The 12,053-nt window shown below is 46.4% G+C and overlaps 1 protein-coding gene across 6 annotated transcripts in view; it reads right to left on the bottom strand.

Annotated features, from left to right (window-relative positions):
• ccdc88ab (coiled-coil domain containing 88Ab) overlaps window positions 1–12,053 on the bottom strand; it is a 55,104-nt gene that overhangs the window by 30,821 nt on the left and 12,230 nt on the right. For all 6 annotated transcript variants that reach the window (XM_076285424.1, XM_076285428.1, XM_076285426.1 and 3 more), the window contains exons 4-5: window positions 5,009–5,078; window positions 808–866 (exon numbers count right to left, since the gene is read on the bottom strand). In XM_076285424.1, coding sequence (XP_076141539.1) covers window positions 808–866; window positions 5,009–5,078 — 129 coding nt within the window. The remainder of the gene's footprint in view (window positions 1–807; window positions 867–5,008; window positions 5,079–12,053) is intronic.

The raw sequence follows: 12,053 nt of genomic DNA, 5'->3' as shown, positions 1-12,053 counted from the left end.
GTTTATCGTAATTTCCCTCCTACCAGCCGAGGTTTACACATTGATTTTGCAGGTGGGCTTTACATGAGAATGCATTCGTTTACTTCATTCTTGTTTATAATTAAAGCATCTGATTCTGATTCATTGGGCTATTGGGCAATTGGGCACTGCAGAAAATACATGGCTGCGGTCAATACACTGGCTTTGTTCTTTTATTTCCAATACCACTGTCCTGCAGTTTATACATGATGTGACTAATACATGGGACATTACTGTATTTGTCCAAGTAAATTAATAGAAAATAAATTTGGTTCTGGCCGATGGTGTCTCTCAGCACAGCACAGACAATACAATACCATTGTATATAGACAATAAATAAACAATATCCAGACAGTATACAATATCCATACAATGTAGACATTAGCTGTAGCGGTTCTAGAGTGTCTGCTCCCCTGCTTCAGTAGGAGATACTATAGGATTGGGTCAGAGCATATGAGCACTCCCATGGTGCCCCAAAGCCTGCTGAAGGGCTGACCTCAGGCAGACAATACCACCTGTCACACTGCTGGGGCATTAGGGTGGTCAGTTCCAAACAGTGCCAAACAGTAGAACACAAGAGGCTATAGATAGTATATAGTCTACAGGATCTAGCCTATAGGATTGATCTCTTTGCAGGAACACCTTAAAAACATAGTAGTCATTAGACTGGTTAAATTTTTTTTTCTTTTTTTTTCCAATTTCAAGGGGGTTGTACTAGCATAATTGTATGACACAACAGTGTTGCCAAAGCACAAACAAATTACAAAGGCATTCTATCATGCGACTTACCTGGACCGCACAACCCAGCAACAGCAAGAGCATCTTCTTCATCTCCTCCAAACCTTGCTCTGTAAACACAACAGACCACACAAATCCTCATCATTAATCAGCGATCCACCCAGTGCCACCATCCATACCATTAATTAACCTCCTGTCTCATCCTTCTCCAATACATTCAATATCTGGCAAGGAGCTTGACAAAGGTAAACAGTGCTGAAAACAAATTCCTGTTGATAACTCCTCGAGGCAGCTGCGCAGGGGGTCTGAAGTGCAAACAAGGCAGAATTCATCTGTGGAGCTGGGACACAAAGGCCTGTTCAAGGCAGGTGGGACCTTTGACACTCGGCCTTGTACATAATGAAAAGCTACCTTGCTGACTGACACATGGCTGTTGTTGTACACTGTTGTACAAATGCCGATTTCGTGCCAAACAAAAGACAAAACATGACACCGGCGCACTGCACACAAACCGCCCCTCACAGCAGAAAACCTGCTTCTTATAAAATCACCAGGAAGAACAGTCTGAGCCTGAAACAGTGAATAATAAATATCACTCAGCCCCACAGCAACAACAAAAACACATAATGCTATATTTGTTCAAATACAACCCCCCTTTTTTACTACTCTGTCTGTCTGGTCATACAATAGTAAGCCCTCTGAAAAGATAAGATAGCCGACTACTACTACTACCACCACTACAACAGCAAATGCTACCATTGCAAGTATGACAAGTATCACAGTGAATTCCATGCAGGATGTGGCTCAGATGACAAGCTGAAAAATCCCAGCTAAACTAACAGGATGTTTTGGCACACATTAAAGCATAAACAACATTCCCCATCAAGAGGGAAAAAAACTAACAGCTGACCTATATTTAACTCTGCCCAGTCTTAGCAGCAGCTAGCACACACACACACACACACACACACACACACACACACACACACACACACACACACACACACACACACACACACACACACACACACACACACACACACACACACACACACACACACACACACACAGACACAGACACAGACACAGACACAGACACAGACACAGACACACACACACACACACACACACCTTAATGTCCTGTCTTAAATGTTGTGTTATGTCTTATAGGTCACTATGCCTGCATGATTAAATTTCCCGTCAAGGATAAATTAAGTTGTTTAAATTGAACTGAATTTAATTGAAAACTGTGCAATACATGCTTAGAGGCGAATATGTAGCCTTTTTGAGTGCAGCTCCAAACGACAGTTCCCCCACTGTGATTTCTCTAATGATTCCAACTGCTTCAGCCTCATCTACTGTACAGCCTGCTTTTGCTTACCCAGTGATCATGCACTCTCGTGCTCGATGGCATAGCAGCAGGTGTGCTTATGTGTGTAGGGGGATATCGATCACAAACTGCACCGCAAACGCTAGATATTTCATGCTCTTTTTCCTTCTTTAAGAAAACAAGCTCAGGACAACAATAGCCAACAAAGAGAACTGAAGCTGAACCTCTAAACAACATCCCATTTTAATAGAACCCATATTTCCCCCCCCCCGAGTCTGTGCAGCAAACACCAAAAATATTCAGGCAGAGCACCCGTTTGCCTGAAAATTTGTGTTGCAGGCTTTGCAGGCTTTTACAGGAGCGAGTCCTGATGAATACAGCCTTTATATTTCAGAGGCCGCCAGCCTCCCAAGGAGCCACAAGGAGGGAGAGCCTGCGTAGATATTCATGGGGGCAAATCTCCACAAGCACAGAAGATAAGCAGGAGGCAGCCGCCGGATGAATAATTTAAAGCGGCTCACGGAAGAACGCGGGGAGGAGGAGGAGGAGGAGGAAGAGAGGAGGGGAGGAGAGGATTTTAAAGACAGGACCAGGTTTTTTATTTCCTTTTTATCCTTTTTTTTTCCCCCTCTCCTTCCTGACTGTGATGCAGCAGCTGGCTGCTTGGTGACGGACAGCATCCCCTCTGCCGGCCTGGTGAGGACAGTGCCATGCCATCACCGGCCATCATACTCACTTCCTGTCCTGGCAGGAAGCACACAGGTCGCGGGGTTGGACACCGACTGACCCCTCATGACCGTGCCTCTTCCTGCTCAGCCATTGTGTGAGTGTGTGAGGGAAGAGGAAGGAGGTGCTGATGAGTGTGGGGGGGGGTGAGTCATGACAGAGAACCGGGTGGCTTCCGGTGTGCTCACACCCTTATAGTGGAAGCCCTGCTGTTCCAACATCCAACCTCCACTCACCTCCTCAGACACAAGCTCATCGCTGAGTCACTGAATCATTTCAGTGTCATCAGACACGACACACACGGCTGGTGCAACACCACTGACTGCCCCTGTCCTGGGCATGGTCCAGTCTCACTGTGCGTCACCGTTCATCACCGGTAAAACACAATTAAGAGGAACATACCAGTGGAAAGTTCTGGAACCTGAGCTATTTGGTGGAACTACTGCAGAGTTGTAAACAAATCTAATTCAAGACTTGGAACGTGCTCTTTCCATAAGATCCTTGGGGGCAACATTTAATTTGCTATACAAACCCTGACATTCAGGAACAAGAAACCATGTTGACTCACAATTCACAACGGTTTAACAGCTTTAACTCGGTCTGGTCCATGTTAACAACATTAGCTATCCATCATTTAATAACAGCAAAAACATCATGAATAAAATAGGCTCTCGCCCAGAAACTCTCCATTGAAAGGTACAGCCTGTGATTTGTCTATTCCTGTACACTTTTTGTCAATTTCAGTGAATAGCTCCTCGAGGTCCTCTAGCTGTTTGTACAGTGTAATTGTAGGAACACCGGAGTTCTTCTGAGTACAGTTCTGGCACTAAAAACGGGGGGAAAACATACTGGCTCTGACCAATCCATAATTAATCATAGCCAGTGAAAATGATGCTTCAGGAGAGTGAAGAGGAGGTAGGAAGAGGTCCATTAAGATTGCCTGTTGATATCAAATCTTAACCTTTTGTGAAACCAAAACCTGCATCTTTAACTCTTAGCTTTAGCTCATAGGTCATTCCACAGTTCATAGCTCAACTTTAGCTTATAAGTCCCTTCCCCATAAACCTTCATTGTCTCTGTGGGTGGACGCTGAGGCTAGACTCCACCTGTCTTGGGTGGCCTGCCGTCTGTCCACAGTTGTCCGTGTTCATCTGGAACCAATGAACGAACAGACAGCTGTCAGGAACCGCTGTGAGCCTGCCACTGACTGGAACCTTGCGGTTAGAGTTCCTCAGAGGAGCTAGCAGAGTAGCTTTAGCTGACTTTCTCTCATATAGCGACAGCTCTATAAATTGCTGTCAGCCCGATTAAAGGAGCTGTCTTTTGATGCAAGACGACCTAAATCTAACAGCTTATGTGATCAGACGCTCTTTCCTGAAAGGTAGAATATGAAGGTGACAGAGAGCGAGAGAGTGGAGAGAGGGGGAGAGGAGAGAGAACTCTAGACAGTTAGGAACACAGGAAGACAGAGAGCGATCAAATGAAAGAGAGAGAGAGAGAGAGAGAGAGAGAGAGAGAGAGAGCAAAGCGGGTAAAGTAAGCGAGCAACGCGGGACTTCATCAGTGCCTGGGGTTGATTCCCCACAGAGCTGATAATGCGCCCATCCCCCACCGCGCCCTAATGACTACATAATAAAAAGCACATGGCCAACCACTTTCAGATGGGCTGCTGTTGCTGCTCCAGAAACCAGGGAGCCAAAGGTCAAAAGCACTCGGCACTATGAGGCCACATATCGACACAGAGACACTAGAGAACTGCGGGAATCAGCTCATTTGAAAAACATGAAGCTCCATGTTAGACATATAATTGTATTTGTATGTGTAATGTCTAGTAAGAGGAATGTAAATAAAAAAAGGCATAAAAGCCTACATGTTGCTCCAGGAACATTACAAAAGTACCAAAACTGTTTGGAAATGGAACTGTGTCAGTAAACGGCGCTTTGAAAGTACTGGCGAGAGGAACATAATTTAACATGGTCAGAAATGAACTCCAGTCTAAAAATACAGGCCTGGAAAAACACTTCTGCTTTGTTCAGTATCAAATGAGCAATAAATGGCAACGTTACATCTAGACAATATCTAGCAAGTAAAACTATCCCTTGCGGCCACATGAAAGAGCTTGTGTGTGTGCGTTTGTTTGTTTATATATGTGTGTTTGTGTGTGTGAGGGAGTGGCAATGGCCATGCGTGACTTACCGCTCAGAGGATTTCTGCCCAGCACCAGCACGTTGGGCAGGGGCATCATGACCAGCTGCTGAAGAGTTTCCTGCAACACAAACAGAACAGAGAGAGAGAGAGAACAGAGAGAGAGAGAGAACAGAGAGAGAGAGAGAGAGAGAGACACACACGAGTGGTTAGACGACACAATACAGCATGGCTTCAATTCCATACTCATATCTACCACCACTGCTATTACATAACCTGTTTTAATAGCTTAATTTCAGTGGTGATCTCACTGTATATACCATAAAACTAAAAGCATGAAGCATCAAACACATATCAGTTAGTGCTTATTTCGAAGAGCATCTTTTTTTTAAGGCATGGAGTTTTTGAAGGCTTGAAGGCCTGTGGCTATTTGAATCCCACAGAGTTTCTATCAGTATGGAAAAAAATGCATGAAAAATCAGTGCTACCCAGTTCAAGCTAGAGCAGCCAGGCAGCTACAGCGCTACATTGTGGGGGCATCTTTAAAATCATTCCTTTAAGTTATGGACCTGGGTCATGACCAGTTGACCACTGTGCTGTGCAGCACTCTCATTAACCTGCTGACACCCAGAAACAGTCGCACCCCCACCCAGAAAACAGCCCAACCCCTCCTCTCGCTGGCTAGACAGCCAAAGCTGCTTATCAGCAGTCACTGGGGTCCCAACCCTGCTCCAGCACCACCACACAACCACACACACACACACACACACACACACACACACAACCACACACACACACACACACACACACACACACACACACACACACACACAGGTGCACAGCTATGGAGCACGGCGGCCATATTGATTTTCCACTCATTTAGAGTGCTTCTGATATCAAGCCCAAATTTCCTGTAATCCTCCCCATCCGCTCCGTCCACAGCGCCAGCTGAGAGCAAGGCCTCTAAAACCCATTCGATCCGAGCCATGCCGCTGTAATGGAGACCATGGGAAAGATACACGGATTTTTGGATCAGGTCCAGGCATTTATTTGTGTGTGTGTGTGTGTGTGTGTGTGTGTGTGTGTGTGTGTGTGTGTGTGTGTGAAGCTGAGAGCTGATCTGGTTAAGTGCCTGGGGCTGTTTGTGTGTGTGTGTGTGTGTGTGTGTGTGTGTGTGTATGTGTGTGTGTGTGTCTGCTGACCTGACACTTTTTGAATACAACCTAGCAGTGATAGAGAGCATCAACACCATAACAGACCACATTGAGCTGGGAGTCAGTCAGTCAGTAAGGAGTTGAACAAAGGCACCTTCTCGGTGTCCAAGGTGGGCGCTACACAGTGTTGGTAGTTTAAGCGAGGTACCCCTCTTCATTGTAAAGCGCTCTGGGTATCTAGATAAATTGCATGATATGTAATTTGCTGCTGTTTTTCCAAGGCAATCTGGTTTGTTTGGTCACTCACGTCTATGAAATACAACAGAAATCAAAATACTCAAATGTTTTGTCTGACTAAGCACACTCATTTTTGCAAACTCACCAGGGGTGTGGAGGAGGTCAAGTTCAGGGCAGCCATACAACCAACACAAGTTTTATCGCAGATTATATAAGGGATTTCTAGTCCAAATGCTGTCACTGAGTATATTTCATCATATTTTGCGTACCCAATGCTGAGGTCATCGTTAAAGAAGCTTTTCTCCGCATTGGGATTTTACCATCTGTCCAAAGCTTATTCTCAAAATGATCTTCATTGTAATGGGCTAATAACAAGGGGGGGGGGGGGGGTGGACACACGGTCGACCAGTGCTTTTGATCATCCCAATGATGACAGGACATACTGGTGCTTCTAGAAGTAATGAATAAGCCAAAAGAAAAGTACAAGTCGGTCACAGAGACAGTAGCGTTGGCGCCAAATGAACTCACATCTGGCCTTTAATGGCTCGGCCATCTGCTCCTCCTGAGACGCTCAGGTCTGCTGGGCCAATCGCGTGCACCGAGGGAAACTGTCTCAGGTATGAGTTACAGGATGCTCGAGCCCTCAGTCTGTCTCGCTGACCGCACAGACAAAACGACAGACCAAACGGCCCGGAGGAGCAGAAATAAAATCTCTTTCCTGCAGCAGCAGGACACCAAATGAGTTGTCTGTGGCTGTCTGTCTGCGAGACCAACGCTTTGTACAGGGTTTCACATTCAGCCAAAGCCCTGTTATCATAAGCATCTTCATTTTTTGGCTGAGTTGTGTTCAATTTAACAACCAAATATCCAAATATGGCAACATATTTTACCACGAGACGTAGGGAAACATTCATTTTTCTGCTAAGCACTGTTTTTCCTCCTGAAATGGCATATAATCGGTCTGAATGTAGTGGCCTTCTTTGGAAAGATGGATTACTACCATCTTCACACATTAGTACTATTGCAAAAAGGGTATTTTTGTAGTAAGGGAAAGTCCAGTTTCTGAAATGCAGTGTTACTGAGATAAAGCACCATCTGTGGCCATGACCAAATGAGTGAGCAAGGGAGTTAAAAGACCTAGGCTTTCTACGAACACCTGTCCTCTCTCTGGCCACCTCCCCCCTCCAAACACACACACCTGTCACCTCACCAGAGCATGTGTTTACAGCGCTAGTACGCAGCACAGACAGTAGTCACACTGTTGAGGGAAACGTCACCTCGCCGTATCAGTGTGCATTGACGTATTGAGTAATGCATGTGTTCCTTCAGGACACCTCTACAACGGTGAAAAGGGATACTGATTTGTTTTTGTTTTTTTTGCACCTACAAGTGTTAAATCTTCACTGAATTCTGAGAATGGTGCATTCATTGTAGGGTGCAAGTTCCCTAGCAGACATGACAAAGGCATGACTCAAGAGGGAAGCTCAATTTTCACAAAAAACACTGGGAAGGCAATGTAATGAAAACCTGGTCGAGCAAAATAGCAAGTAGTAAATCTGTGCTTACTTGCACTAAATCTTCTATGCTAACAGATTAATTAGGCTTATGTCAAAGCAAAACTGTGTGTAGTTTTGATGGCTGGAGCGCTCGTAGTTTGCATACATATTTGGGGACAAAATTAAACTCTGGGTTGGAGCGTTTTGTTTGAAGGGGAGCGTTGCATTAGCCAGTGCTTCAAGAGGATTATGCTGCATGTCTTCTGTATAATAGATGACAGCGCTACAGGAGACTGCTCCATATTGGGCTTGTCACCGACTGACAGACACCAGTTCCCCTTTGAAATGGAAAAGGTTTGTCTCTGTGTGCAGTTCCCCCCCAACTGAACTGAATATCAGTAAACAAGAGCGACACTGTCTTCTGTGTATATGGCCTGAATGATGTGTATATTATATGCACATTGTACTGTTCTGTATTCTGTCCTGAGCCTTACACTAAACCAAATTCCAGTTGATGTTTCATCGTATTGGCAATAAAGCATTGCCTGGACTTGACACTTGAGTACAGGGCCGTCCATCTCCTCTGGCTGTTCTGCTGGTTTTCCTACAGTTGGATATGGGTGACAGGAAATACCCATAAAGAAAATGTAACTGCATCCTATCAGTAGCGATAGAGAGAGGAAACAGAATTGCTCTCCGATTCAATCAAAACCCTCCCCAGCGCTCCGCATGAATGAAGGCTACCTACATATTCTGCATTATTGATGGTCTCAGAATTTCCTGTCCCTGATGACTAGGTCATGTTTCTGTGTGATAAGGAAGGTCAATTTCGATGCCCAAGTCTTTATGGCCTGAAGCGCTTTGTCAAACAATATTAAACACAAACGGTCCGGGCTCCGTCCTTGAAAACAGCACTGCCTCAATGTCAAAGGGAAAGAATAATTTCACCAATCTGACACTACCATGCTCTTGCTGTGCCCTGGATTCTGATGGACAAGGCTAGCTGCTGAACAAAGTGCCCCCTGCCACACACACACACACACACACACACACACACACACACACAGCTGCATGGTGGAAGAGAGGCTGCGGAAGTGGGGGCTGCTGTGTTTAGGCGTCACAAGGGCTGGGGTGTGTGCATGTGGCTTGCCACCCTCCCCTTCATAGACCAGGTTCCGTTTTGGGAGGAAGGCCTGGAACAAGAGACCTGATTGTGCAGCCAGTGGTAAAAAGGGGGTGGGGGATGCGTGTGTGTGGGGTGTGTGTGTGTGTGTGTGGAAGGGGGGGGTGTCGGGCTTACAGAAACTCGCACGCTTTGAGTGCAGGAACGGCCTGATTCACACCCATTCTGCAGACATCCAGCATGTTGCCATGGCAACCGCTAGTAGGTTTATTCAGCCTAGCTATCCTGTGTATATGTGTGTGTGTGTGTGTGTGTGCAAAGCTCTCGGCTCACTTTCTTTTCTCTCCCTCCCTCCTGCTTTATCTCTTCCTCCGCTTCACTCTCCATTTCTCCTACTGCGGAGATTTCTGCTGCTCCCAAAAACGTGCTGTGATTATGAATTTGCACACGCCTTTAGACAGGCAGCAGGCTAAACGCATGCAAAGCCCAGGGTGACAGGCAGCACACTAAACGCATGCAAAGCCCAGGGTGAAGAGAAAAAGGGAAGTTTGCACGACACTTAAACATAACGTACGGGGAATGTTCCCCTTTCAAATGAGCACAGGAACAATAGGTTGAAAAGAATGAGAGCGACTGTCAATAAATCAGCCGCCCCACGGCCTCACCCTTCCATTTCACATCACGGCCAACTGCAGATAGTCTGAATATCAACTGCACAATTTCACTACTGACAGCTTTGGTGCTTTCCTCCACTCCTCCCATAGGTGATCATCAGCAGTAGACCACATCTTTCCCCACAACAAGAAAGACCTAGGCGATCCCACACCCTCCTCAATTAGGTCTCCGGAGAGCTTCAAACGCACGTTCAGCCCCAGATACTCTGCTCAGCCCCCGAAGGTCAGCCCTGGCCGTCTGCGGTCAGCAGGTTCTCCGTGGCCTTTGTTCTCCAGGGTTTCCCCACGGGAGCGGTGTGGGGCCTGAAAGCCCCTGCTGAGAGAGAGAGAGAGATAGAGAGAGAGCGAGAGAGAGAGAGAGGGAGGCCACAACACAACACGCCTGGAGGCCACAACACAAATCAGAATCCAGCCCATCCCCGTCCACTCCTTCGACATCTGTTCATGTAGCCTCACCTCTCCTGCCTGACTCCAACACCTAGCCTACAACGCTGCTGCGCTGACCTCTGTGAAGATAAAAAGGTCAGATGTTTTCGTCCTTGCCACAGCACTGGTAGGTGAGGACAATTTTGGCAAGTAGAACGTGGTTCAGTAATTTAAACTGTGGAAGGTAATAAATCTCTCTCTCTCTCTCTCCTCGTCTAACTACCTATAACAAATGCAATTTAAAAAAACCTTTCCATTAGGGGCATTTTCAGAGTGATTCAGGTCAAAGCCAGAAGGCACTTCTGACCTGGGGCATGAGCGTTCATTTCATCCAAATTTCCACTGCACATAAAATTACACCGCAACTGTGATAGCTCAAAGCATTTCAGAAAGATCACTTACAGACCAGAGGGAAACCCAAGACCACAATGGCCTAAGCAGCAGCAATCTGTCCATGCTTTAAACATTCCTTACGTCTGACAGGAGGAGACCAGTGAAAATGACGGTGGCAACAGGATAATGATTCAGACCCTGAGCCTGCCTACGCTGGTCAATAAAAGTGTTCATAAAATGAGATGATGCGAAGGGGTTTTGCACACAAATCACTCAGAGCCATATGTTTTTCATTATCACCCAAAGCACATCCACTCCAGCAAGCCTCTCAAGTGACGTACTTCCAACACCTTCTCGTTGAACCTATCCCTACCCCTACTGTATCCCTGTAAAGGTTCCTTCCTGATGGGCGAGAACAACAAGACAACCGTCCTCCTGTTATCAGCAAATAGAGCATATCCACGTGGCTGCAGGTCCTTTCAGGCAGTAAATGTTTACCAGCTCGCTGTGCTCCTTAAACATGTACATGTGCACTGCATTCAGTTGGCATTTAGGCCGCATGATAATGTATGTATACGGCCGGGAGCAAACAGCAAGGCACGGCCTAATAAACTAATTTGCTCTTGCCGCCATGCCCTGTCACCAGATCACCAAGGGGAATAAGACTTCCCAAATGAAATAAATGATGAAAGCACAAGGCTCCCACTAAGAAGCTGTTGGACCCCTCGGGGGGGGAAAGTACAGCGTTCCCATAATGACACAGGCTGCACGCATTCCATCCCAATATTTCCACTATGGTTTCCAAGAAGCAAAAAAAAAAAAAAAAAAAAAAAGAGCGGAGAAGAGGGGAAAAAAAGAAAAACACTCTGGCCTAAGCTCTGGACATGAAGCCTGCCTGGCCTTCCAACAGACCGCCTTTGTGTTACTAAGGCGACAGCGGAGTGCCAACCCCTTGAGCTTTGAAAACAAACTGGGCTTCTGTGCCGTTGAAAATGGAGACATGAACCAGAGGCTCCTACACGTGGAGTAGGTCTGGTCTGGCCTGGCCTGGGCTTCGCAGGGCGATGACGGCACAGGAGACATTAATGTGGCAGCGGCAGGCGTACAGTAGGGCCTGACTAATGGCTTCTAAAGGGAGCGTGAAAACATCGGGTCACGTGGTGGGCATGAACTCATGCACCATGCCCCCAGGGCCAGGGCGGCCGCAGAATGGGCCACTGTTCAACAGTCAAAACAAGCCACCGCCTTAAGACCACCTCACCATTTAAAGCAGCCTTCTATCAAAAAATAAAGCGTGCAGACCTGAACCAAACTCATTGTGTATTTCCTTTAAAAACAACTAATTTCCTTGACTCCGTAATTGAATTAGGCTACACATAATCTACACATAAGGCGTGTATTTTTAGCGCCTCACAGCTGATCTGGGGGACATGAACCATCAACAATGAGTTTATGACGCTCTCTAGATCACTGTTCTCAGAGGCAATCATAAGATTGAACTCATGATGAGGCCATGAGCAACAGGGGTGGTCCCACCTCAGTAGGGTGAAGAGATGAACAGAAGAAGCACTACCATTTACAGCGCCCGCAACTGAGGAGGTCCTCCATTGTCCAAGCCTTTGTCTTTGACCAGCACTGCTCATGCTAGCAAAG

This window comes from Alosa pseudoharengus, unplaced genomic scaffold (genome assembly GCF_046254945.1).
Source record: "Alosa pseudoharengus isolate Yale_2024_CS ecotype anadromous, Long Island Sound unplaced genomic scaffold, YU_APseudo_1.1 YU_APseudo_1.1_scf_15, whole genome shotgun sequence".
Lineage (NCBI taxonomy): Eukaryota > Metazoa > Chordata > Actinopteri > Clupeiformes > Clupeidae > Alosa > Alosa pseudoharengus.
This window is presented reverse-complemented; position numbering and strand designations above follow the sequence as displayed.